The 27,481-nt window shown below is 50.8% G+C and overlaps 2 protein-coding genes across 4 annotated transcripts in view; both read right to left on the reverse strand.

Moving 5' to 3' along the window:
• Positions 1–635: 635 nt before the first annotated feature.
• LOC138373948 (C-type lectin domain family 18 member A) lies at positions 636–14,483 on the reverse strand. Of its 3 annotated transcripts, XM_069456614.1 has the most exons (14): positions 14,474–14,483; positions 14,197–14,338; positions 13,086–13,306; positions 12,521–12,612; positions 10,468–10,695; positions 5,792–5,889; positions 5,285–5,406; positions 5,027–5,134; positions 4,376–4,468; positions 3,914–4,020; positions 3,140–3,269; positions 2,762–2,858; positions 1,863–1,954; positions 636–1,351 (listed from the first exon to the last, which is right to left on the reverse strand). In XM_069456614.1, exons 3-14 carry the CDS (start codon positions 13,207–13,209, stop codon positions 1,314–1,316), a joined length of 1,329 nt encoding a protein of 442 aa, XP_069312715.1. In that variant the 5' UTR covers positions 13,210–13,306; positions 14,197–14,338; positions 14,474–14,483; the 3' UTR covers positions 636–1,313. The 3 variants fall into 3 exon arrangements, with proteins under 3 accessions (XP_069312715.1, XP_069312716.1, XP_069312717.1); XM_069456615.1 differs by lacking the exons at positions 10,468–10,695; positions 14,197–14,338; positions 14,474–14,483 and adding an exon at positions 13,580–13,705 and having other exon boundaries at positions 13,086–13,327; XM_069456616.1 differs by lacking the exons at positions 14,197–14,338; positions 14,474–14,483 and having other exon boundaries at positions 13,086–13,387.
• An 11,645-nt stretch (positions 14,484–26,128) lies between these two features.
• PDPR (pyruvate dehydrogenase phosphatase regulatory subunit) overlaps positions 26,129–27,481 on the reverse strand; it is a 35,566-nt gene continuing 34,213 nt past the window's right edge. The window contains exon 19 of the mRNA XM_069497749.1: positions 26,129–26,859. Within this exon, the coding sequence (XP_069353850.1) occupies positions 26,455–26,859 (405 nt within the window). The 3' untranslated portion in view covers positions 26,129–26,454. The remainder of the gene's footprint in view (positions 26,860–27,481) is intronic.

Here is a 27,481-nt window from a genome sequence, read left to right on the forward strand (position 1 = left end):
AGCGTGTATGGCTGTGGCTCCTGGACAGGGGTCATGTCCCATGTCCCGCGTCCCGAAGGAGTTGCGGCCGGATGCCTGCCTGCCGCTTACACACGGGACCAAGGCGGGAGAGCAGGGCGCCTCCACCCGGAGCGGTGGGGGGCAGGGGTGAGTGAGCAAGCCAGCCCAGAAGCCTGAGGCCGGGTCCTCGCAGGTGACCTTGGGCAAATGCCTGAAGCAGAGGCCTGTGGCTCAGCCCTGCCACAAGTGTCTGGCTCCCTCCTTTGGGGGTGGTGGAGATAGTAGGGGGCATCTGTGTGGACACCCTGCGTGTTCCCGCGCTCTAAGCCGGGGCACAAAGAGCTTCCTGTAGGCTCCTGATTGAACAGGCTGAACCAGCAAAAGAAAATGGAAAGATTAAATGATAGCCAGACTGACTGAGTGTGATTCCCAGCTGTGTGATCTTGGGCAAGTTACTCAATCTCTCTGTGCCTCCACTGCTTCAACTGTAAAATAGGGGTAGTATTCCCTTGTCAATGAAGAAGTGGGAGGGTTTCAGTGAATTAACAGATGTCAAATGTTTATTACGTGTCTGACACATGTAAGTTCAGCCATGTTTAAGAATGGCCAAGGGAGTGGGACTCTGCAGTTTCTGACTGTGCCACCAGCCCTGATATGTCAGAGCACCCCACCAGTGGAGACTAGACACACACACACCGCTTCCCAGACATTCAGAGCAGTTTCTACACCACCCACCTGGGGCCCAGCCATGGAAACTGATGGAAGAAAGACCCCTCACTGAGGCAGAGTCTGGTCTTCCACCTTACTGGAGAGCCTGAAAACGTCCAGAGGGTCACCTGGATCATGAGGGTGACCAGGAAAGGGACTAGGTGGGTAAGGGCAACCGCAGTGAAGCCTCAGGTCTTCCCAGGATCATCCTGAGTCATCTAAATTCCCCTTCAAAACAAGCATTCCATTTCCAAGTCCAGCTGATTCATAACTGAGTTTACTCCTTTGTGGGCTGCAGCTGGCCAGGAACCGGGAGAGCAGTCTCTTCTGACCACTGGCTCTGGCTTCTGCTTCAGTGCCTACCTGAAGCCCATCTTCCCAATAGAAAGCAGGCTGAGGGGCTCCGGGCTCCTCTAGCACGCCCTCCCCATCCCTCGCTGGCCTCCCTGCCACCCTCTGCCCAACTTCCTGCATCGCGCAGGTCTGAGACCTCTTCGGACATTGGGCACGTGGTCCCAGCCTGGCCCTTGTTCCAGACAGGTGGGCAGATGGGCAAGCGGAGCAGGTACACCCAGGGGCTGGCAGGGGAGCTGCCTGGCCAGGCCTCAGGGCCCTGGGTCCCACCGGGAAATGTGCTCCCGAGCTGGAAAGGAAGCAGAAGGGATTGGGCATTGGTGGCAGCTCAGGCAGTCCTGGGATGGGGACCTGGCTGCACTCGGTCTGGAAGTTCCCATGGCCGTGGTCCCATGTAGAGCCTAGACCCTTCTAGTAGGGGCTGCTGGGAGCTGGTGCTGCCCTCCAGCATGGTTCACTGGGCTCCAGGAAATCCGGGAACACAGAGAACATGACAGGGACCCAGGGAGCAGCTTTCGTGGTAGGTGTAGAGGGTCATTAGAGAAATCCCCCGCCAGGCTTCAGTCCCGGTCCTGCCTCTGTGTGGACCTGCTGCGTGATGCTGGGCCTGTCGTTTCTGGCTGGGCCACAGGGACTCACAGGTACAAGGTCCCCAGCAGAGCATCCTCAGTGGCCCTGTGTGCTCAGATACACTCCAGACCTGTGACCTAGATATCCTAGCACCCCACAATGGGCTAGCAGTACCCCAGGGGACAGGGATCAGAGAAGGGAGTCGTGGGGAGTCCTGGGAAGGCCCTCACCAAACTGGCAGATGTAACGGTTCCGGGTTTTGCAGCGCTGGTCGTTCCAGTTGAAGGCGGCTGATGCCTGCAGCTCCACACAGTTGCCAAACCTGCTGGGCCAGGATGTCGGGTACACGGGGTGGAGGAATGAAATTGGGAGTCGGGAGAGGCTTAAACCCTCCACCCCATCCACTTGCAGCGGGGGCCACTGGGAGCCAGACCCTCCCTGAGCCCCCATCCCTGCCCCAGAGTGCTGCCTGGATAACAGTTCCGCCCGCCCCCCTGCACACTCTGCCACAGCAGCCAGTGTGGGCACTGGGCACCTGGAAGAGACAGGCTGGTGTCCTTCCCTCCCAGCAAGCAGAAGGTGTGCCTGGGAGCCAACCAGGGCTGGACTTCCTCCAGGCTCTGGGCAAGGAGGGCCGGCTGAGAGAGCTGGAGCCCTTGGCAGCCACATAGCCTGGCCACCTCCACCCCCGCCCTGGGCATTCCTGGGCTTTGAAGACCACTTGACCAAAAGGTCCTCAGTACAGGGTGGCCAGTGGCTGTGTGTGGAAAGGATGCGGGTGGGGGGACAGCTACGGAATGCCAGAGCCAGGGGACTGATGCAGGCAGAGCAGGGGAATGGGAGACGGTGGGGGGTGAAGGGACGATACATGGAGGCTGGAGACACACTGGGGGACGGTGGGGACGGGTAGATGGATGGAACCTTCTTGGGGACCCTGTCCTTAGGTGACAGGCCTTCTGATTTCCATCTCCCTCACCTCAGCACTGTGCCCACCCCAGCTGTGCCCAGACTTTCCTGGCCGTGGGCACCAGGCAAGGCCCAGGCCTCAGAGGGCCCAGCCAGGCATCGGGCTGGGGAGGGGGCTCTTCAGTGGAGGCTGAAGCCTGGGGGGAGGGCACCCCATACTCACCCCTGGTTGTCAGGCTGCCCGAAGGCAAAACTCGTGAAGGCCTGGTGCTCCCCGGTGGTCCAGCGGAAGGAGTCCTTGGCGGTCTTGTAGGTGAGCCCTGGGCCGGGGGAGCTCGGGTTACCCCCACCTGAGACCCCTGGGCCCCTTCCAGCCCCTGCTCCCAGCACTGCCGGCCCCCTGCTGGGTCTTCCCCCTTGGCCCTCTCCACGAGGAAGGGGTGGGCAGCCCAGCTACTGGCCCCAACCTAGGCACCAGGCCTTTGCCACACCCTTGCCATCTGCTGTCCCGGCTCTGGGCTGCCATGGCCCATGATTCCTGGAGCAACATGAGGCATCGAGACCCCACACCAGCCACACCCCCAACCAGCCAGGCACTCACCAATCCAGAAGTTCCTGGTCTCGAAGTCGCTGTCAGTCACCTCATTGGTGGTCTCCAGGCGGCCCAGGTAGAAGGCGAGGATGTCCTGTACTTTCTGGCTCTCGATCTGGACCAGCATCCCACCTTTTCTCTGTAACCCCCACCCCAGTCACGCTGGACTGGCAGGGCCCCCGGAGCTCATGCCGGCCCCTCCTGCCACCCACTCCCCATGACTCTGGATGCCAAATGTGTGTGCTAGCAGGGCTGTTGTCACCCCTGGCCCTGACAGCCTCCTGCCTCTAAGAATAGGGGTCCCCCCTAGGCTCCCCGGACTGCTTCTCCTCTCTCTGAGCACAACTGACAGCCCAGAGGCCCCAGCAGGGTCCTGCCCCCAGAAAGGTTTTGTTTCGCCTGCACAGTGTCCTACACACATTCAAACTGACCGCCAGCATTGATACGCTGAGAGATGCCAGCGAAAATCTGGATCTCTGGTTCTCTCAAATCCCCGAGTTCTGGCCACGCTGAACTCAAATTCCTGCATGGCGACCCATAGCTGGAGCCGAGTCGGTCAGCTCCCTTGGATAGAGGTTGGGTGTAGGCCTCGTCTCTGGGTCCCTCAGGGCATTAAGTGACCTCCCAGCTCCCATGAACCTCTGAGTCGGTGACCTGCCTTATGCTAATGAAGGGTATGAGGTCAGAGAAGTCGAAGGAGCCAGCTGTCAGTCCAGGGTCCCTCCATTAAGACCCTCACTTGAGACCCTGGGGGCTCCGGGGAAGGCAGGGGACAGCCGTCACCTGGCATTTCAGCTTGGCTCCGTAGTAGGTGTCCGCCTCTGAAGACACCACGAAGCAGTCTCCATCGATCCTCAGGTCGCAGGTGTGGAAGGGAAAGTGCACCTTGGCTGGGGGGGGGGGCTTAGTTAGTGGGTGCCGACCTCAGAATTGTCACCCTCTCCCGCCCTGCCAGGGAGCTGCGCCCAAAGTGTCCCTTCCTCCGGCCACCTGCTCCAAACTGGAGCGTGGGTGGGGGCAGTGGTGTGCTGGCAGCTGTGTAAAGAGGAAATCTCTCTTGCTCTTCCCCCGTCCCCCAAAATCCACAGTTTATAGTATTTGCCAATTTGTGGTGTAATTCCTTCCACTGTGGTCAACTTTGAGCTACAAATGTGACGTCACTGACTGAGGGGTTGGGAGGAGATGCACACAGTGGGCTCCTGGGAGCTGGCACCCCCCCGAAGGGGGCCTGGGGACAGCACTCACTGGCACACTGGGCTCCCCCGTAGCCCACATCGCAGACGCAGGAGCACTCCTCCTCCCGGAACCGGCCGTGCACGCACCGCACGCTGCACCGCACTGCCAGGGCAGGGCAGGAGGGCAGAGCGCTCAGCCCCCAGCCACCTGGACACCACGCTGCCCCACACAGGCCGCGAACATGCAGAAATGCCAACCACAGCAAGAACACCCCTCTCAGAGACAGAACCCATCAGGGCTTCCAGCTGCTGCCACGCTTGGTGTCTTCGGTTTGATCCCCGTTGTAAAAGAGGCAAATTGGGGTTTGGGAGGTGACCTGCCCATGGTCACAGAGCAGGGTGCGGTGGGGGAAAAACTGACTTCTGGTTCCTGACTCTATCCTCCTCCCACCATCCCAGAGCCCAGGGGGCCAAATCTGATTCTGCTTTGAATCCCCTGCACAGCTCAGGGTCTGGCAGACAGTTGGTGCTCCATAAATGCAGTGTGCACACTAAGTACGTACATGGTCAGCACCCCCTAACACACGCGAGACTCCCCGAAAGCACTCTCAGTAAGTGTAACAGCCCCGCGTCTCGGCCTCCCTCCTCACCCCTAGGGGGCTGCCTGCTCACGCACCGGGTGCTCCGGGCAGTCGTGATCTGGAACTCCAGTGCCTCTCACCTTGGCAGTATCTGCCCGTGTAGCCAGGGGGACAGTGGCAGTGGCAGGTGCTGACGTTTAGATGTCCGTGGTTCCGGCAGCTCATGCGACATGGGTTCCTGGGGACCTCTGGTCAGATGAGGAGGGAGCCTCCCTGGGTGCTGAGGTCCAGGGCTTCCTGGACAGCCCCTCAGGAAGCTACCACCCACCCCAGGATCACCAGGCCAAGACCTTGTGTGCCTGCTGCGCCAGGAGGAGGCAGGCGGGTGGGGCACTCACCACAGAGCCCCCCTGCGTGGTCCCAGGCTTTGAAGCAGCCCGAGACACTGGCTGTGCAGAGCGAACACCAGGCGCCCTTCTTATAAGGGACGATTGTCTTCCCGTTGACCTCCCAGTTGCCTCTGTGAGAGCAAGTGCCAAGGGTCTGCAAGGGCCTGGCCTTACGCAAGGTGGGGTGGGCCTTGCTGCCTGCCCCAGGGGCCCGTCAACTCCTCTGGCCCCACTAGGGAGGTCAGGGAGCTGGACAAGATGGGGACATTCCCTAGGAAACAAAAGACCTCCAAACTAGTCCTGGGTAATTCCCCAAACTAGGGTCGTGCTTCTGGGTAGGCACATCTGCATGGCCAGAACCTTCACCGTCTCCCTTTCTGCTTCTTCCCCCTCCCACCAAGGGGTAAAGGCCTCCAGGTGCGTGGGTGGGCATGTCACCATGGGTGAAAGCATCCCTCCCCACCTCCCAGACAGCCCAGCAGGAGTAGCAGGGCAGCTGCCGTCATGGGGGCTTACCCAGGGGAGTAGGCACAGACAAAGGCTTCCACGGCTGCCTGGCCCACAGAGCACAGATGCCGCCCACAGCCCAGCTGGCTGGAGGTGGCCCACACGAGCTGTAGGAGACAAAGTCGCTCAGAAACCCTATCATGGACTGGCCCTGGGGAGGGGGACATAGCTTTTGCCACAGTCCAGGCAGAGACAGCTCCCTCACCTCCTTGGGGGCCTCAGGAGCGGGGGCTGTCCTAGGCAGGGCTATAGGACGGGTGGGAACAGCCTAGGAAGGCTTTCTAAGTGGAGGGGGCGGGGCCAGCAAACCTGAAGGGAGGGGAGATTGTGGATGGGTGGAGAGAGACTTGGACATCAAGGGCCCTGTGACTGCAAAATGACCATAACCCTTCTTGCTACATGACTTTGCAGCTCTTTGCAGTAAGAGGAGGTGTCTCTTTCTTTCCCCACCCCTTGAATCTGGCTGGCCTTGTGACTTGTGTTTTCCAATAGACTGCAGCAGAAATGATACTGGACTGATTTTTAATCTGGTCTCATCGGATCTTGCAACTTCCACTCAGTCTCATAGAACCATGTGCAGCCACCACACAAACAAGTTCAGGATAGCATGGTGGAGGCTGAAAGACTCACAGGGCAAGATGAGCTACTTGGGGCTATTCTACACAGCCAGCTCCCAGCTAACCCACTAGCTGACTACAGCTGCATGAATGGGCCCAGCCAGGACCAGAGAACCTCCCAGCAGAGCCCAACCCAGATGGTTGACCTGCAAAATCAAAAGCTGCTAAATTTTGGGGTGGTGTGTCATGCAGCAAAAGCTAATGGATACAGACCTTTAAACTTAGATTTAAAGTCTTAGAATCGGTCACAATTTGGAAACAGCACAAGTGGTCAACACATAAGAACAAGGAAGCAAACTCTCTGGTAGCCAGACAAGTATGAGACTGGGTTGTGGCAGGGAGAGGTGAGCATGCAGTTATATACCTGTATCCAACGATTAGAGAGTATGCATTCTTTTTAAGAATCTACAGAACTTTTGCAAATCACAAAGTGAGACCCCACATAGACCACAAAGTAAGTTTCAACAATACCAAAGAATCAACATTCTATAGGCCACATTCTATGAACTCAATGTAATGAAATTTAAAGTAAATAATTTAGAAGTAAGTAAAGAAGAAAACATAGTTTGGAGACTTAAATATACACTTCAAAATAAAAAACAATATCATTACTGGCAATAGGAAATAGCTCTAAATAACAATGAAAACACTAAATACCAAAACTTATGGGATGCAGCTAAAGTAGTTTAGAGGGAAATTCATAGCTTTAAATGTACATGGTAGAAACAGAAACAGATTTAAAATTAATGAGTTAAGAATCCACATCAAAGAGATAAAAAAGAATGGAGTACATTAAAATAGAAGAAAAAATAAGAGCAGAACTTAATAAAATTAAGAATAAAGGAAAAACAGAGAACAAAAGCAAATAGCTGATTTGTTGAAAAGACTAATAAAATAGACAAAACTTTGTGAATATTGCTAAAGAATTAAAGAGCGAAGGTACAAATAAACAATATTGGGAATTTAAAAAGAACAGCTATAGAGTAAATATTTTTTAAAATCTATGCTTAATTCTAGTTTAAATCTCTTGTTAAGTAATGAGCAATTATCACCAATAAATTGGAAAACATAAAATGGACAATTCCCTAGAAAACAGAACTTGGAAAAACTGTCTCAAGAAGAAATACAAAACTTTAAATGATCTATAACCATTTCCAAAAAGTTGAATCAGTAGTTACAAATCCATTCACATGTGCACATACACAAACAAAAAACAGAACAAGACTCAAACAATTTCATAGACTTATAGCAAATAACACAGAAATTATTCCAGAGACTAGAAAATGAGGCAAAGATTCCAACTCACTTCCTGAGGTCAGTACAGCATTTCTATAACCCAGCTAAGGGCAGTAGGAGAAAAGAAAATTAAAGGTCAATTTCATTACCAGTAACATTTAGCACATTAATTCCAGCAATGAATTTAAAATACGACACAACACACACACACACACACACACACACACATCACATTATTTCACATCACATGACATGCCAAATGGGCAGACATTTCAAAATATTTAACAACCAGTAAGGCATGGGTGCTGCTGATTGGCACAGGAGAGGGGCGTGGAGACAGACCCACTACTGTGCCAGGCATTAACCCTTTGATTCTAGATTGTGGGAAAGGGGTCCCAGGGAAGAGGCTAGACAGGTACGTTCTGCAATTTAGGGTGGCAACTATTTACTAATTCATAAGTACTTTAGCATTTGAGTAACTATTACAGCATATGGTATATAGCTGAATTACAGCCCTGCAAGTAGGAAGGCAGGAAGGGTTAACATTTAAAAATATACATTAATATTGGTGCTGTGATTATGTTTCTTTAAAAGAGCCATCTTTTAGAGAGATATATTTAATTATTTATAGATAAAATGGAGTCCAGCCTGGGCAAAACAGTGAGACCCTATCTCTAGAAATAATAATAATAATAGTAATAACGTGAGAGGAGAGGGAAATAGGTGAGGATATACATGAAACCATGAGTTGATCATTGTTGAAGCTGGATGATGGATGGATACCTGAGGATTCACTATACCATTCGGACCACTTTGTATATGTTTGAAATTTTGTATAATAAAACATTTAAATTATGTGACCAGGAAGATCTGGTGTCATGTAACAGCTTTCTCACTCTCTCTCTCTCTCTCTCTCTCACACACACACACACACACACACACACACGGAAGTGATCATGTATTTCATCACTTTAACAGTTTTAAAAAAAATGTAACATTATTTCAATAGATATGAAAAAAGCATTTCATCAAACACAGACATTGTTTAACAAAGGCTGGGCATGGTGGCAGACACCAGTAGTCACAGCTATTAGGAGGCTGAGGCAGGAAGGTCACTGAGCCCAGGGGTTGGAGGCTGCAGTGAGCTGTGATGACACCACTGCACTCCAGCCCAGGCGACAGAGCAAGACCCTATCTCAAAAAAAAAAAAAAAAAAAAGAAGAAGGAAATGTCTGTAACCTGATAGAGGCTATTTGTTAAATTCATAGGAAAGAATCAAGAACCATGACTAGACATTTTTGAACAATAATAATCACATAGGGAATTGTCCTGTCAAAGCTTTTTCTAAAACCATGATAATTTAAACACAGTTTGTGCAGGGACAAACGAAAAGACCAACAGAACAGAACAGAGAGCTCAGTAACAGCCCTGTGTGGATATATATGAACTTAGCATATGACTCTGGTGGCATCATGAATCAGCTGGGAAAGGACTCAATAAAAAGTGCTCATATGGAAAAAGATAACCTTAAGTCCTGTGTCACAGCATGCACAAACATTCCAGGTGGCTAAATGACCTCAATATGAGAACCTTTAAACCTTGGAAGAAAATATAGAAAAAAAAATCTTTCTGATATTAGGGTAGAAAAGGATTCCTCCAACGTGGTACAACAAAAAGGATGAACTATAAAGGAAAAGACTGATAAAATGGATTACATTAATATCAAAATCTTCTACACAATAAAAGGTAACATAAAAGCACAAGCTGTATGCTAGAAAAAGTACCTGCAAACCATAGGACCATCAAAAAGTATACCGAAAGGATGCCTACACATTAATAAGAAAAGGACAAACTGTGTTACAAAAATGGGCAAGGGATATGAACAGGTAATTAGTGGGGGGGAAATGTGCTCAGTCTCACAGGTAATCAGGGAAATGAAACTGAAAACAGAGTGAGGTTTTTACACCCTGGATTCTGGCAGAAATCAAGGAGCCGGATGATGCCGGGAAGTGGGAACTGGTTTGCTGGTCTGTACAGCTGCTGTGATGGCTTTGGCAACACATGCTTGTAGGTGCGTGTTCTCTGTGACAAACTATTCCTCTTCCGAGTCTCTCCTAGAGAAACTCTGGACACACACGCACAAGAGGACCTGAAAAGGGTCTGTGTGCCACGGTATGGCTTGTAATGATAAAAAAGCGGAAATAACCTAGAAGCCCGTCCATATCCTTACAGTCAACATGAATCCCCCGTGCCTATGTGGATCAATGGAAGTAAATCTTATATGTGGTCTGGAATGATAAAGTTTCAAAAGGAGACACAGAGAGAGAACATTTATGTAAGATTTAAAATCACAACTCACTTGCACAAGTGGAAAAGGTATAAAAAACACTTATACGTGTAATAAAATATTAAAACCTGCTTGGGATTTGGCTTGTTTTTCGGTGCTATACCTTAGCACCAAAAGAGTGCCAGGTACGTAGAAGGCAGTTGACAAATATTTGTTGAATGAAGAAAAAAAAGAAAGAAACCTGCTTGGAAGTGATGTACCTGAACTTCAGGAAGGTTCCCTCCGGGCAGGGACAGGGAGGAAAGGGAAGAGTGGGGCTTTAGCTTAGCAACATCTTCTAAATCTCGGTAGTGGGTAAGAGGGGGTCCATTTCTAAATTTATGTCTTAAATAACTCATATTTAAGATTGAAAAAAGTAAAATTAAACAAATTGGAAGAAAAGGAATCCCAAAAAGTTAGGACAAACCGTAGCCTTTTCTGAGATGACCCGGCTGGCCTCAGGGGCCTGGGAGCCTGTATCTTGGCCTCACCTGCAACACACTCACCTGAGTGTAGTGGGCGCAGGTGGCGTTGTGGGCACACTCGGCTGCGGTGTGGCTGTACTGCTGCCCCTCTGCGAACCACAGGCTGACCACTTCGACAAAGGACGCCAAGCCTGCCGGCTGCAGCTGCTCGTTCCAGCCCACCTGCAGGGCAGACGCCAGCCCCGGGGCCGGGGTGCCACAGAGGGCTGCCCTGGCTTGAGCCAGTCTGGCCAAGCTGTCACTCCAGTCCTGGGGGTGGCACAGACAGAGGTGTCAGCGGGAGGCCTTTGGGTAAAGGAGGGGACTGCTGGGCCGGGCCTCAATGATTCAACTCCTCCACTGTCTACAAGCAACCAGGAGGTGCCTGCCAGGTCATGTGGAGAGGAGAGCACTGGATAAGGAGTCCTGCTTGCACACCTAATGCTCTGAGCTGGTCTCTCTCACTAAGCCGGGGCCAGGAAAGGTCAGGCAGGACCCACTGGGAGCTCTCCCAGGTGCGCTGGGAAAGCACAGCGGTGCCTGACACCCGACCCAGAGCTCGGCTCCTCTGAGGACGGAGCCTCCTCTCTCTGCGTCCCGGCGTGGGCACCGGAGGCTCTGCACAGGCAGTGGGATCAGCTTCCGCTGTCCTTTCCTATCAGGTAAGCGGTGCCCAAGCCTTCCCAACTGGCTCTGTGTTCTGGCCATTGTCAGAGAGGCTCAGCGGCTCCCACCCAGCCAAGCTGCCCTCCTGCGGTGGCCATGCCCCTCTGGCCGGTTTTCTTGGCACCCCTACCCCCGCCTTGGAGTAAGTAGAGGTACAGTGTGGAAACAGGGTGTGAGACATCTCCTGGCTTTGGAGAGTTCTCTGGAGCAGGCCTCACTGCTCCCTCACCCCACTCCCTGGTCCAGCCACGTGACCCCCAGTGGTTACTTAATGCCCATGAGACTCAACGTCCTCATGTGTGAAATGGGGACGATGCAGGAGAGCACAGCTGTGAGGACAGAACAGATGCAGGGGGGAAGGTGCCACTCAGGGTGGCCCCAGCAGGCCTGGCCTTGGGCGGATGTCCCCTGGGATTCTGCCTCTGACAGGGCTGCAGCGGGAGCAGGGGACAGGGCCCGCCCACCAGTCTCCAGTGCGCACAAAGAAGGGGAGCCCAGGGCCGAGGTGGGAGGGGGGCTGAGGGGTGGGCTCCACTTGTACCTTTTACTAAAATGTGGCTTTCCAGGACTTCCATAAAAGGCCCTGAAAACGGTGCCACCTGCCAGCCCTCTGACCACAGCACCTGCAGGGTCCCAGGCAGGAACACCCACCACTGGGTGTCAATGCTGGGAAAGCCCTGGCTGCCCAGGGGCTGGGCCTGCAGATTGGCAGAGCCACTCAGGGCCGGGAAAGGGGGAGAAGTGACATCTCCCCCATACCCCCGCCTCCCCACCCCCACCTCCTGGGAAACTGACCCCAGAGCTCTCAAGGTCACCGCCCGCCTAGGAGGAGTTCATGGGAGGCAGCCATGGGGAACCCTGCCCGCCCCCACCTGGGCCTGCCCCTGCTCCGTGGGCTGTGGCTGCTGGGTCCCAGACTGGGGGGCAGCATCTCTGAGCCCCCTGAGGACAGCCAACCCCGCAGCCCCAGGTGGGGTGGTGGGAAATGCCACCTCCCCACACCTGCTCCTGTTGTGAAACGTGAACAGTGAGTGAGCAGGGGGCTTGGGAGAGGCCCCGCCTGGCAGCTCAGATAAGCCCAGGAAGATCTCTGCCCCCCCCCCCCCCACCCTACCCCTCCACCATCCTGCTGGACTCCTGGGGAAACTCCTTTTCCCTGGAGGAAGGGACTGTCTCCTTCCATGTCTCCTGGTCTCCATGGCAACAGGATGCCAGGGAAGGCCCGAGGCCTGCCCTTCAGGCCTGTGTGAACAGAGGGGTCAGACCTCCTGCACTGAGGGTCCCCTGGGGAGAAGAAGCCACACAGCCCCAGGAACCAGGGCCACAGTCTCTCCGGTGGGCAAGGTGACTGGCTGTGCCTGAGCCCTCCTCTGGGGCCTGTCCCTCCGGCTGCCCCCCTGGCAGAGCAGAGCTGGGCTGAGGCACTCACCATTCTCCGCATGTTGGCCGCAGGGGGGTGGACCCGGCTGCGCAGGCGGTTGTGCAGGGAGAGGAGCAAGAAACTCTCCTTCCTGCTCAAGGCTGGGGGTAGAGAGAGGAGGTCAGGCTGCGAGAGGGGAACCTGAGCCTGAGCCAGGGCGGGTGAGGCTGCAGGCCCCCTTAGGAAACAAGACCTAGGCCGGGACAGGAGGGTGCTGGGTGTGGGGAGGGCACGGGGTGCAGAGATGGAGAAGGAAGCCTGGGTAGAGCAGCCGGGCTTGGGGTGGGGGCTGAGGCCGGCCGGGGCGTGGGGAGGGCAGCGGCCCTTGCCCGGGGCTCTGCTTGGCCACTGAGGCGCTTCTGGGCCCAGCTGCAGGTTGTGGTCAGTTTTCCTCCTTGACCCCAGCGCTGGGCCCGCCCCTTCCTCCTTCCTCCTCCCCAGCCCCAGCCCCAGTCCACCATGGTTCTGAGGGTTCCCGCATTAAGTCACAACAGCACGGCCCAGGCCTCGGCCTCCAAGTCGCCTAGCCCCCCCTCTGCAGGGTTCACAACCGCTTCGCCCACATGTCCCTTACCTCCGGGCATGGGAGCCTGCTCCTGCAGCTGGGGCACCCACACCTCTGCCCAGGCGATGCCAAGGAGAGCCAGGAGCACAGGCAGGAGGCCCCCCAGCTCGGGGGAGGGCTCCGGCCGCCGCATGGGCCTGTCAGGCGCTCCAGGCACAGGCTGGCTCAGCCGTCCAGCTCGCTTCCCAGGCTGGATGGAGCTATTCACAATCTCGAGGAGTCAGACTGAGCTGGCAGACAAAAGAGGGAGGCTGGTGAGTAAGTAATCGGTGTGTCCAAACAGCCTCCCGTCGGCACTGGCATCAAAAGAGACAGACAGCTCCTGGGGCTGCCCGCCGGCTCCAGCCTCGGCCTGGCCAGCCCGCCCCACCGACAGCAGGCGGAGCAGTGCGCACTGACCCCGTGGCCCCTGCTAATCATTCCAGGATTATTAGTGCCCTTGGGGAGCCCCCAGAGACCCTGCTGATTGGCCCGAGGACATTCCAGGGCTGCGGATTAGTGACCGATGGCTGTGCCCTGGCTGGGACAGTGCCCTCGGAGCCCATCGGTGGTTTCCACGCCCCAGCCCCGGGCCCTGGGGCCTCAGGTATGTGCTCTTAGGTGGGCAGGGCCCGGGCAAGACCCCAGGGGAGTTCTTTCCTTTCCTGGGAAGCTCCTCCCAACCCCCAGCCATGAATTAAACATGGAGGAGAGGTAACCGCACACCAGACAGGTGCCACCAGGGCTCATGGGGAAATGGGCTGGGGCCGCTCCTGCGGGAGGAAGGGGGTACCTTGGGACAGGACAGCCTGCTGGGCAGTGCCCCCCACCCTCCCCCACGTGACTGCGCCAGGAGGGGCGAGGCAGGCGGGGACCGGAGCACGTGATGCCCTTGGCTGACTCCAGTCCTGCTGGGAAGGAGTCTGCCTCCAGACAAACAGGCGCGTAGCAGGAGGGCAGCAGACGGCCATGATGTCCCGGCCTGGCTGCGGCCCACATGATCCCACCAGGAGAAGCCGCAGCAGATCTGCACCCGGCCCACATTTCTTAGAAAATAAAAGACTGTCCCCCAGGCCACAGGCGAATGTCCGCATTCCTCTCAGGGCAGACGGAAGGTTATTCAGCCGTGCCCAAGGCCCACCTGGCAAACCAACTGCTTCTGCCCTCTGCAGCTTGTGTCACTGCGGCCCCTGGGCCAGCGCCCCTCAGAGCTGGGTGTTGACTCCATGGGGACGCGGCTGAGATGCAGGTGGGCTTGGCTTTCCTGGGAGGACACCGATGGGCTGTGGATGTCATCATGGGTGTTGGGGGTGGGCTGAGGCCAGCCACAAGGACCACGAAGGTGACCTGGGGCTGTGGGTCTCCTGCCCATACCCAGGGCCTCCCTCAAACGGATAACTCGGCAACCTCAAACTTACCACATCCGGGTCCCAGCCATGCTTAATGACAGCGACCTCTTCTTACAGTGCTTACAAACCGTGTTCACGTGTGCGAGTTCATCTCATTGTCACAACAGCTGTGTAGTAGCAGATGGGACGCCCATTCCGTAGATGAGGAAACTGGGGCTCAGTGTGGGACTTGTCTGAGGTGCACCCCAGCCAATCAATGATCTCTGCCCTCACACCCCCGGTGCGTTCATTCACATCTTGATCTTCCTGAGTTCAATTTCCACAGCTCTGCTCTGTGCCGGGTAATAAAATGCCCACTTCCTACCCCTGGGTTTTGATGACAAACATGAGTAGTTGTCCCATAATAGCGATGATGCCTGGCACTTGGGACAGGTGGGAGGAAAATATATTTTGGGGATCAGGGTGGAGCAACTTTTGAGGGTCCCTGGTGGCCCTGGCTCATGGCAAGATAGGTCCACGGTGATGGCAGGGTCACGAGCCAGAAGAGGAGGAGCTGAGTGGATAAGGCACAAGATGAGACGCCCGAGGGCCTAGGCTCTCCCTGATATGCTTTGTGTGACCCTGGGAATGTCACTTCCACCCTGAGCCTCAGTGTCCAACCACGTGGCACTGGGCTAGGATGACCACCTCTGTTGGACTCCCTAACCAGGGCATTGCACCTCGGTTTACGTGATGTCTCTTCCTGGGTCCAGACTTTCTGCTGGCGCCGGCTCAGGGGTGGGGGTGGGTTTCAGGAACGAGCAGCCCCGTTCTTGCAAGGAACTTTCTCTGGGTGACGTATGCGGCTTGTATCCAGCACCCAGATTTTACAGTTCACATTTTACCATGTTTGCTTTATCACATTGAGTCTCTAACAATCCACCCCCCTAGCTGTCACCTCTGCTCTCAGTCTGCACTGGGAGCTGCAGTGTTCAAGCCATTCTGTCTCTGAAGCAGCTCGTTTTTTCAGAGCCATGAAATTCTGTTGATGGTCTCTAAAAAAAAAAATCTCTCTAAGATTTACATTCAAGCCAGTCTTGGTGGTGCATACCTGTAGTCCTAGATGTTCGGGAGGGTGAGGCAGGAGGATCACTTGAGCCCAGGAGTTCAACACCAGAGCAGGCAATACAGCAAGACCCCATCTCTAAAAAAAAAGAAAAAGAAAAAAGATTTACATTCAACTCCAGGAGAGCTGTGGCTGCACTTTTTTCTAAAAATTACATGTCCATTTTATTTTAAATTTCTAAAAATTTCATTTTGAAAAACATGAAACTTACAGAAAAGTTGAGAATAGTCCAATGAACATTCATATACATTTTACCTAGATTCATCAATTGCTAACATTTTGCCTCTTATTATATATAAAAAGTCATGCACCTTATAACAAAGTTGCAGTCAATGACAGACAAGACCCAATATATTAATACAACAGTGGTGCCATAAGATTATCATACTGTATTTTTACTGTACTTTTTCTATGTTTAGATACACAAATATTTAGCATTGTGTTACAATTGTATTCAGGACAGTAACATGTTATACAGGGCTACACTCCATAGCCTAGGTATGTAGTGTACTAGTCCATCTACGCTTGCGTAAGTGCACTCTATGATGTTCCCTCAATGACGAAATCACATAATGACACAATCCTCAGGACACAGCCATCATTAAGCGACACATGATTATACATACATACCTACATATACATGTATGTATATATACAACTGAGGTAATATTTACTCACTGCACATACCTTACGTGTACAATTCAGTGAATTCTGACAAGTGTACACATGGGTGTAACCAACACCCTACTCACCATATGGACTATTTCTATTTCCCCAGAAATTTCCTTTGTGCACTTTTCCCGTCAATTCTCATTCCTCAATAAGCAACTTCTATTTTGACTTCTATCAGCATAGGTAAGTTTTATTTTATTTTCTCTGATTCTCATATACATGGACTCATATAATATGTACACTTTAATGTCTGGATTCTTCTCCATATCGTGTCTGTGAGATTTTCCATGTTGTTGTCCGTATCAGCAGGTTGTTTCTTATTTGTTTAAAATTGCTGGTAGCATTTCATTCTATGTCCGGTTGTTTATTCATTCTTCTACCAACAGAATTTGGGTTGTTTTAAGCTTTTGCTTGTTATGAATAAAGTTGCTCTAAACGTAATTATACAATTTAAAAAGTTCTTTTAATAAATACCCAGAAAAGAGAGAAAAGACAAAATTACCCATATCAGGAGGGAAAAATGTCATCATCATGACAACTGAGCCTATAGAAGTCAAAAATTTTATAAGGAAATATTAAGAACGACTTTATGCTAAAAAAAAAAAATCTTTTCCACAAAGAAAAGCTCAGGTACAAATGACTTCACTGGCAAATTCTATAAAATATTTAAGGAAGGAAAAATACCAATCATATACAAACTTTTTTCAGAAAGCAGAAAAGGAGGAACATTTCCCAACTCATTCCCTAAGGTCAGTGTTATCCTTACACCAAAACCAGGCAAAGACATCACAGGAAACTCTAGATTAATATCTCTCATAAATACAAAGAAAGCTTCAACGAAATATTACAAAACTAATCTAACAACTTATAAAAAGGATTAAACACCATCACTGAGTGGGATTTATTCCAGGAACATACGGTTGGTTTAACATCTGAAAAGTCAGTTAAAGGAATGCACTGAGGCCAGGCGCAGTGGCTCATGCCGGTAATCTCAGCACTTTGGGAGGCTGAGGTAGGAGGATTACTAGAGGTCAGGAGTTCAAGACCAGCCTGAACAAAAGCGAGACCCCGTCTTTACAAAAAAGAGAAAAATTAGCCAGTCATGGTGGCACACGCTGTAGTCCAAGCTACGCGAGAGGCTGAGGCAGGAAGATTGTTTGAGCCCGGGAGTTTGAGGTAGCTTCCTTGGCTCAGACAATAGCATCTAATTCCCAGGCTGCATCCTGGAGTTAAGCTCATGTAGTTAGTAAACAAGCCACAATGAGCTCATTTAAGTATCAGCACCAGTGGCACCTGGGGACTCCAGCCCAGCTCCAATCACAAGCACCTGGCTAACAGGTCTGGGCCCAGGTCCTTTGCTCCTCTAGCTGCATGTTTCTTGGCCTCTTTGGGTCGTTCAGTTTTGCTCATCTCCCGCCATCTCTCACAATCTGGAAACCCAAGGGCCATGCAGTCTGCCTTGAAGGAGTAATAAAAAAGCAGCTGTCATGCATGGAAGGATTTTGCAATGGGCCTAGAATTTTATATGCATTATTTGAGTCTCATAAAAAACCCATAAAGTAGGTGTCACTGTCTAATTTACAATCAAGTAAATGGAGGCTTAGAAAAGGCAACCTCCCAAGGTCGTACCAAGGGAGATGCAATGCTGGCATTCAGGCCCAGGCCAGGTCAAGCTCAAAGTCATGTTCTTAACCCACTACGACAATCTGGGATTCTGAAGGGCTTGAGGCAGATGGCAGCCTAGATCTAAGTGTCTGCGGGTCCCTAAGTCTACAGACTTTCACGTGAACAAGCAGCTGGAGGAAAAGGGCACCTCCCTCTTGTTGAGGCTGCTGCAAAGGAGCCTCACTTCAGTCCTTCTGTGCCACAGAGGCCACGCGGGGTTATCAGCCTTCCCAGGGAGGTTTGATGAGTCTGACTTGGGTTTCTAATTGATCTTGACATTGTCCAGACAGCCCTGTGAGCCCAGGAAACCGCAAATCACATGTCACAGCGCCACCTACCTGTAGATGTGGACAAAGGCAATAAAGGATTCACATCTGACCTGGGAGGCAACGGGGCATTTTTCCCCGGTTTCAAGCTGGCAGTGTTTCTGTTCTTCACTTTCCCCCGCTCATTCAATCACCTATTAAATACTAGGTGTTTCAAAGAAGTCAAGTCCTCCTCAGAGGGATTTACAGAGCCAGTAGGGGAGAAAAAGTAAAGATGTATCAGAAAAGGATGTGGTGGGTTTTTTTTTTTTTTTCTTTTGGGACAGGGTCTAGCTGTTGCCCAGGCTGGAGTGCCATGGCAATTGTAGCTCACTGCAGCCTTGACATCTGGGCTCAAGTGATCCTCCTCACTCAGCCTCCTCAGTAGCTACAGGCATATGCCACTATGCTCAGACAATTTTTTATTTTTATTTTTTATAGAGAAGAGGTCTTGCTATGTGCCCAGGCTGGTCTCGATCTCCCATCCTCAAGTGATCCTCCTACCTTGGCCTCCCAAAGTGCTGGGACTACAGGTGTGAGCCATTGTACCTGGCAGGCTTTGTTTTGGAAGATGGGAGGACTCTGCCAAGAAGACTGGAGGAATGTAGGAAGGGATCATTTGATTCTAAATTAGGAACTTTCCACCTGGGGCCAGGAGGGCATCTTAGTGAGCAAAACATGGGTGTGGCAAACCTCTCAGTGTGATGTAAGAGCAGGTGCGAGATAAGATCCAGTCGCAGCCACAGGCAGGGAGAGTGAACTGGGCTCAGGACCGGCATCACACCCAGCGGGGTCCCCGAGACCCGAAGCGCCGTGGCCAGCACACCACAGCAACCTTGGTTGGCCAGGAGTCTGAGCTTTACCTCATGACACAGGGGCGTCACTTGAGGGTTAGAAAAACAACCCTGCAGAGAGAGGACGGGGATGACAGAAGCAGGAGAATCGTTAGGAGGTTAGTACTGAAGTCAGGGACGGTAACTCTCTGAACCACAGCAGTGGCGGTGGGGACAGAGTGGTCCCCACAGATTAGAGGCATTGAGGAGCCTGTCAGGCGGGTGCTGGACTGGGGGCACAGGGAGAGGTGAGGGGGACCAGATGACTCCCAGGTTTCTGGCGGGGTGACCATTCATGAAACTGGAAATAAAAGGGGGTTTGGAAGACCAGATGAAGAGACTGTTGAGGACATGTTAGCCTGCGGGATTCCCAGATGTAACTGCTCAAAAACTGGTTGGATAAACAGAAAGTCCAGTGACCGAATGTGTGGCTGGACGCTGGGGTAGTAACAGGCCACTGGCTGCTTCCCTCAGACCACGTCCTCCCCTTCCACGGTGTGAGCAGGACGCACACGCCCTTGTTTTCCACACAAACACGGGCTCCCACGTACATGGGTGGTAGTCAAGGCCACATTCAGACTACAAAGTCAGTCATAAGCCGTGCAGTCCAGTGACGGCGGCATAACTTTAGGGAGAGGAGAGAGTCTCCCCCGAGCCATGCCAGGGCTGCACAGAGGGAAAGATAAATGCCCACATCCTCCCTACCTCAGTTTCCAAACCTCGGTTTCCTTCTTACCTTGTGGTAACACAGGTAGGTACAAACGGTTTTTTTTTTTTTTTTTTTTTTTTTTTTGAGACAGAGTCTCACTCTGTTGCCCAGGCTAGAGTGAGTGCCATGGTGTCAGCCTAGCTCACAGTAACCTCAAACTCCTGGGCTCAAACGATCCTCCTGTCTCAGCCTCTCGAGTAGCTGGGACTACAGGCATGTGCCACCATGCACGGCTAATTTTTTCTATTTATATTTTTAGCTGTCCATATAATTTCTTTATTTTTAGTAGAGACGGGGTCTCACTCTTGCTCAGGCTGGTCTTGAACTCCTGACCCTGAGCAATCCTCCCACCTCGGCCTCCCAGAGTGCTAGGATTACAGGCGTGAGCCTCTGCGCCCGGCTGGTCCAAACGGTTTTATGCACAGTTTGACATTTGTGATGGCTAGTACGCATACCAAGTCACTGCACTTGAAGAACACTTCACAAGTGGACGTGGCAAGAGTCACTACGATGTCTGTTTATTCATTTACAAAGCTCGTAACATGAAAAGGAAATCTTAATGGAAACCTAGCTTGATAGAAATACAGTGCACAAGGTTAATACCACATTCACGGGGGGCAGAAATGCTCCGTCACCCTGTGTGCCCAAAGTCACCCGGGCCTCTCGGGAATAGATCCCATTTACTAAAGTGTCTCGAATGTCTTCGGGCCCACATTCTAACTCTACACAGGAACAGAAAAGGGCTGAGGTGAACTGCACATCTACAGACACGAATAACGAGTTACAGTACTTTACAATAATTACAATGGTGCTTTTATACATCCCGAGTGTTGACCAGAGTAAAGTGTTAACTGTGCTGCTAGAAAACCCTTCCCCGAAAGAGCTTTCTGCCCCGTGCCCACTGTTCTGAGGAAGGAGAGGCTACGTGGGGCGGATGGGAACCCACACACTGAAACGAACTTTCTTTCTTTCTCATTCTTCCTACCTGCATCCACGATGTGACATTCTGGAGTGTAAGGCACTAGAACCTGGCTTAGAGAGAGGAGGTGCTCCAAGCTCCAGTTCTTGGTGTGCAAAGGAAATCCTGACATAGATCTTTTGAAACAAATGCTACAAATATCCTTTCCACCTCTTGTAATTTCTGTCCTTGACAGACAGGAAAATAAGAAGGCAGAAGATGTTTGTAAAGGATAAAAACAGGTGCATCTAAATATGAGAAAAACGGCCCATGAAGAAATGGGTACTTCTCCAAGAGATACAGACACTCTGCTCAGAGAAGTCAAGAATCACATACAGGGAACAACTGTGATGTTTAAAAAGAAGACGACGAAGACATACAAAAACACTCAGTCCTCTTGAAAAGGAGTGCACTGGTAGTGACGAGGGCCGCAAGGGCAAGCCCGACGCGGACGATGGAGGAGCCTTACAACTCAGCACCTTGGAGTGGAGGCAAAGTGGTGGTGGGAGGGAGGCGCTGACAGACCCATGGCTCACTCACCACTTCCTGCGCGGACACAGGGCGACCGTGAAGCCTCAAACATCTACTCTTTCTTCCACTCAACTGTGCTTCTCCTCAATCCACGTGCCTGCAAATGACATGTGCAAGATGAACATTCTTTATTCCCAAGAAAAATTTCATGATATTGCGTTGATAAAATAACTGCTTATATCGATGTCCTGAGGGCCGTGTGTGGGGCAGAGCGCAGAGAGACAATTAAAAGGGCGGAAGGTCACCCTTCAGAATTAACCACCGCTGACCAACCTCTACCTTAGGTATTAAAGAGAAACTTTGTGGACTACACTGGCCAAGAAGCAACAGAGACGTAAAAATGAACCTTGTAGCTAATCCCTGAAATCAGGCCAATGCAAATGCTCTCCTAGGACACAGTCTTCTAGAAGATTCCCTTCTATATATTCCAAGTTCTCAAAAAATGGTACAGACTCACTCAAATGCCAGCAAGTATGTCCATAAGGCAGAGGATAAACTGAGCCAGAAATCAAGGCTGTAGGTCCTCTCTTCAAGGGAAGCAAACTACACTTTCAGACAGCTACTGTCATTCCTGTACAGACACGGCCACCAACATGGTGGAGAGGGAGGTTAACTTCTCAAACGCATGCAAAGGCAGGGTTTTCATATGTCTGTCAAAGCTGAAGGTTTTTTGTATGTCTGAGTTGCTTTCTGGGAAACAACAGCCCAGGAAAGCAAGCAACCAGGTAGGGCCGTTTGTGTGTACAAGGAGAGACTGCCCGTGGACAGCAGGCCTCCTGATGGGACCCCAGCTGAAGGGACTGGGCTTTGCTCCCGCAGAAATGGAATCTCTGGGGCCGCAGGAAACTGCTGTTTAATCACTGGGCTAAGCGGTCTCTCTGTCCCTGGCCTAAATAGGATCTCTTGAATTTGGGGGTGCAGGGACCCCTGGAAGAGCACGAGAAGTATAGTGGTTAACCGTCCAGGTTTCTCTGCTGGAGCTGCCCTGCCCATGAGGTGCTATGTGACTGTAATGCAAGGTTAAAGGACATCAAATAGTCCGCGTAAGCAGTTAGTTCTTGTCCCTTTTTGCTCTTAAAATTTTCTCCATTAGAGCTTTTCTGACTTCAGTGTCATCATCACAGAAGGGAAATCCTTCTGATGCAAGCTTAAATATAAATCAAATGACAGTGGCAGTGCTAAGCGGTAGCCTTTGCATGTGGCCTGAGCAATGACGGGGAAGTAATTAAACACATTTCAAGGCAGGGGAAGGCCCACAGCAAACTTGTAAGCCTGGCTCTTCATCTGTTTGAAGCCAATATACTTTCTGTTTCTAAGTTCAAAAAGATTCTTAGACTGAATACGTAGACAAGAGAGCGCACAGCCTTCCCCCATGGAGAGCACACAATGTGATGATGGCTAATTGTAGAGAGAAAAAAGTACCCAACTCCCTAAAGCTAAAGTCCAGCTACCCATTCACAGGAGCCCAGAATCCTTCAAATCTCTAGGGACAGAAAAACCAAGTAATCAGCTCCCAGAGTGAGCTGTCACACAAGGCAAACACATGTGCCTGCTGCCCAAGAGATGGAAATGACACACAAACCAGGGTGTTCTGACTGTCCTTCCCTGTTCCTGCTGGATTTGCAGCTCTGGATCTAGAGCTCTACTGGCACCGTTGCTTACTGGAGAGGCTGCTGCCGCTCAGGAGTCCAGGACACTGAGCTCTGACATCAGTGGGCCAGGGAGATTACACTGCCCTGCCCTCTTGACTGTCTAAGGTGCTTGTGACACTGGACAGAGACAAAGCAACTACGCTAGAGGCAGGGAAGAGCCACTCACTGGCAGACCTGCCTGTTCAAAGAGCTCACCTCAGACCAAACGGAGAAAAATGCCAGATTCACACTGCTTATGTATGAAGGAACCAGGCGAGACTTTGAGGATGAATTTTAAAGTGCTAAAAGATAAATCTGTATGTTTCAGGGCACTCAGTAAACAAGCGATGCCCCAGAAGATCAACACCTTGTCAGAGTCTGAGGAGTGTGACCCTAGGATGGACAAGGGGTTTCAAAGTGCAGCCTGAGAGCTCGACCCCCAACCTCCCTTCCCAGCAAGAGAAGCAGGTGCTCAAAGGGGGCAGAGTGTCACCTCAGTATACACGAGGCCAGTACTTCTAGCTCTAGGTCAACAGAAAGTCACTGCATGATTTTGGACATAGCATCAGATTTCCCTCCTACTTCTTAGAAAGGAAAGCTAATTAATAAGACGGTAATTAGCTAGCGATTAACAAGTGCAGAAAAGAATCCAAATCTTAAAACTCTATGTTGGACATACTTCTGATGAAAATTCTAATTGAAAAATATACTGTGATGATGGCATTATCCAATTTTAAACTATGGAGATAGCTTTTATTTTTCAATTTGTATCTTATTAAGTGGTGACACTTCTATGTAACAGTTAAACAGCAAATTTATTGCCATAGTTGAGGTCAGAAGAGTTATGTCTTATGCACAACTGGATTGAATTACAAGTAAGTTTTCATTCACAAAGATGACTTTGGAGGGTGCAAATGCTGTGTTGGGAAGAGGAGGGATACCTGTGGCTCTCCATCATCTGTTTACATCTTCTTAGAGCAAGTCAGCTCCCTGTTGGTAATGCCAGCGTTTGGCCAAGGGCCCGTTTCTGCGCTCCCAAGTCCTTCACAGCTGCTGTTCCGCTGCTTGGCTCTCCAACTAGGCAACACCTCTCCTCCTCTCTCCTCTTTGCCTAGAAGCAGCATCTCTCAGCTACTTAAACACACAGTTGCTCCAAAATAGCCAGCCCCCAAACAGAGTTCTAATCATATGCTCCCTTAATAAATCAACTAAGACCCCCCCCAGAAAGGTGGACACTAAAGTCAGTAATCAAGTAGGAGTGCTCTAGCTGGAGAAATGGCAAGTCTAAGTGGTTAAACAAGATCTTAGAGAAATGCCAGAGAAGGAAGATGCCCAAGAATTCTAAGCTGCTCTAATGAAATGAATGATCTCCTTTAATATACCTATAGATCTTATCAGAGCTAATGCTTCCAAGATACCAAGACACCAAATGTTAAAAGAAATAAAATTTCTAATAGCAGCTTGTTTGCACTAAAAAAAATCAGACTAGGGAAGTTTATATGTAAGGCGAAAAATTAAATGTGGGGAGTGGATAATACAGTCTGTCATATACACATTTCACCTTCAGAAAGCAGAGACGGGGCTTAAAAATGTGCAGGGCACTCTTGGGGTACCCCAAGTCGTTTTCTTTTTTTTTTTTTTTTTTTTTTTTTTTTGAGACAGAGTCTCACTTTGTTGCCCAGGCTAGAGTGAGTGCCGTGGCGTCTGCCTAGCTCACAGCAACCTCAAACTCCTGAGCTCAAGCGATCCTCCTGTCTCAGCCTCCCGAGTAGTTGGGACTACAGGCATGCACCACCATGCCCGGCTAATTTTTTTTCTATATATATATTTTTAGCTGTCCATATGATTTCTTTCTATTTTTTTTTTTTTTTTTTTTTTTTTTTTTTTTTTTTTGTTGAGACAGAGTCTCACTTTGTTGCCCAGGCTAGAGTGAGTGCCGTGGCGTCAGCTTAGCTCACAGCAACCTCAAACTCCTGGGCTTAAGCGATCCTACTGCCTCAGCCTCCCGAGTAACTGGGACTACAGGCATGCGCCACTATGCCCGGCTAATTTTTTCTATATAGATTTTTAGGTGTCCATATAATGTCTTTCTATTTTTAGTAGAGACGGGGTCTCGCTCAGGCTGGTCTCGAACTCTTGACCTTGAGCAATCCACCCGCCTCGGCCTCCCAGAGTGCTAGGATTACAGGCGTGAGCCACCGCGCCCGGCCTTCTTTCTATTTTTAGTAGAGATGGGGTCTCGCTCTTGCTCAGGCTGGTCTCGAACTCCTGAGCTGAAACGATCCGCCCACCTCGGCCTCCCAGAGTGCTAGGATTACAGGCGTGAGCCACCGCGCCCGGCCCCCAAGTCGTTTTCTATTCCAGAGGATATGGAGGGATGGATGGATGGGAAAAAGAGCCTGGAAGGAGAGGACGGAAAGCTATTCTCTACCCTATGTAACTTATACCCCCTGCACTCAGAAAGCTCAATGGACTGTTATGGGTCACCTCTGTGTGGCTTTGTTTGTTCTGTGCCAGAGGAAGTAACACCTGGGATTCCAGTAGCTCTATGGAACTCAGCATGGCCAGCATGGCTGGGTTATTCAGGATGACACACCCTCTACCTCACCTTCTTGTTCTAAAGGGAGAGAAATGTATGCTGAGCTCATGGGCTGACTGCAAAGTGGACAGGTGAAGCTGGCTTAATGCACTGGGGGAAAAGGAAAATCAAGGTGGGATGGCTGAACTTTGGATAGCTAGAAAAAAAAGCAGCATCGTTTTAACAGCAGAAAACTCAGCAACATCGATGTTGTACTTTCTGAGGTCAGACCCTTTCAGGTAGGAAAGCAACACAAAAGGCAACATGGTTTTTCCCTTTCAAACACCGTGGCTTACTCGTTTACTTAGCTATAAAGAAAAAAACCACCTTATTACAGAGATTAGCAAGAGATGAAGAAAATTACAGGCAGGCTGTCCTAGCCCAAAGTCTGCTAACTGGTTCCACAGGGAGGATGAGGATGGTGCCAGGTTAACGGCTTGTCTCTGCTACAGACCAGACAAGGTCCACGCGCTGCCTCTCGTCAGTGAGGTAGATGATCATCCTCTTGCTAGAGTCATCAGGCGCCAACCCACAGCACAGCGGAACAGGAGTATGAGCTGCCAGGCTAAAAGGCACAAGCTATTCCACACGGATGCACCGGACACAGAGCACCCCCAACGAAACGAACAGGTTACTCGAGCAAACAGCCCAAGGGGGCTGGACTCTTGCCCTGGGGCCTGCACGACTTCAGCTTGCCTAGCTTTGAGACGCACATTTGAAATCAGCTGTCACTGCAACCCACTTCCACAGTGGAGCTTGCTTCTGTCCTGCCTGTCAGACATACTTCCTGCCACCATGGGAGTCTGAGCGGAGGGGAGGGAAGGGAGGAATAGCCCAGAGTGAGTATTAGGAAAGGGAATGCAAAAGGAGAAGGAAAAGATGGGAGGACAAGAGAGGCTGCAAAGCAAAAAGTTTAAAAGTAGGTAAATTTCAAAATTATATCAGGGAGATTAAGAGATGGGAGGCAAAGGTTCGATAAAGAGGGATGGAGTCAGACGGAAGAGAAGCTCCGAGGTGATGCTTCTCCGGGATAAGACAGCGGGGAGGCGAAACTGCCATGGCCTTATTTCCCATGCAAGTCACTCAGCTCCACGTCATCCTTTCGGCGCTTGTGGGTATAGACGGAGGCGACAGGGTAGAGCTTGGCCTTGGCTTGGAACCGGTGTCCCCCGATGTCAATCTCATACTCTCCCCGGTTGATAAAATCTGCTGTCACCACCTGCTCTTCCCCAGTGTCCTCGGAAAAATTGTGCACAAAGCCCAGGCAAACGTGGCGCTCCATGGTGTAGCTATAGGCACTGCTGGTGGTGTTGCCAACATACTGCCCGTTCCGGTAAATGGGCTCTCCCCACCACGGCCAAAGGTCTAGGTCTGTGTCGTGGTCATCCAGGATGAACATAGTGAAGCGTTTATATACCCCATTCTGCTTCTGATGCAGCAGGGCGTCCCGACCAATGAAATCCATGCCCTAAGAAAGAAAGAAAGGAACTGCTGAGTTATGCATCGTCATGCCAACCCTTGGCGTAAGAAGCAGCGCCATGGGAAGGGTCTGGCTGGTGTCACTGCAGTGGGATGCAGCAACCTTCCAAAATACTACCCCCTCTGCCCCCACCCCCCAGCTTTTGGGAAATGGTGCACTTTCCACCATGCGGAAAACTGCATTCACAACATAAGAGACACCCCCAAGAACTTTCGTAACAACAGAGGTACGTATTTTTCTTTCTCTATTTTATAAACACAGATTTTAATCACAAGACCACGTAGAACAAAAACATTTTGGAAGAAAACTCAAGACTCAAAAATAACTGCTAGAATCGTTTTAGAAAATATGTTTATATAATCCCAATAAAAACTCTGTGCATATGTGTCTCTATTCAATGCATATACTAAAAAAAAGACTAGCATAAAATAAACTATTAACAGTGATTATCTCTGAATAGATAAAATATGGGTGATTTTAAATTTCTTCTTTATATTTTTCCATTTTCCAAAATGAGTTATTATTTTTATATCAGAGAAAAATCATTACACGTAATCGCTCAAAAAGAATACTGTAAATCTATGGTACTCCTAAGGAAAAACTGCCAACT

Source organism: Eulemur rufifrons, chromosome 23 (genome assembly GCF_041146395.1).
Source record: "Eulemur rufifrons isolate Redbay chromosome 23, OSU_ERuf_1, whole genome shotgun sequence".
Classification (NCBI taxonomy): domain Eukaryota; kingdom Metazoa; phylum Chordata; class Mammalia; order Primates; family Lemuridae; genus Eulemur; species Eulemur rufifrons.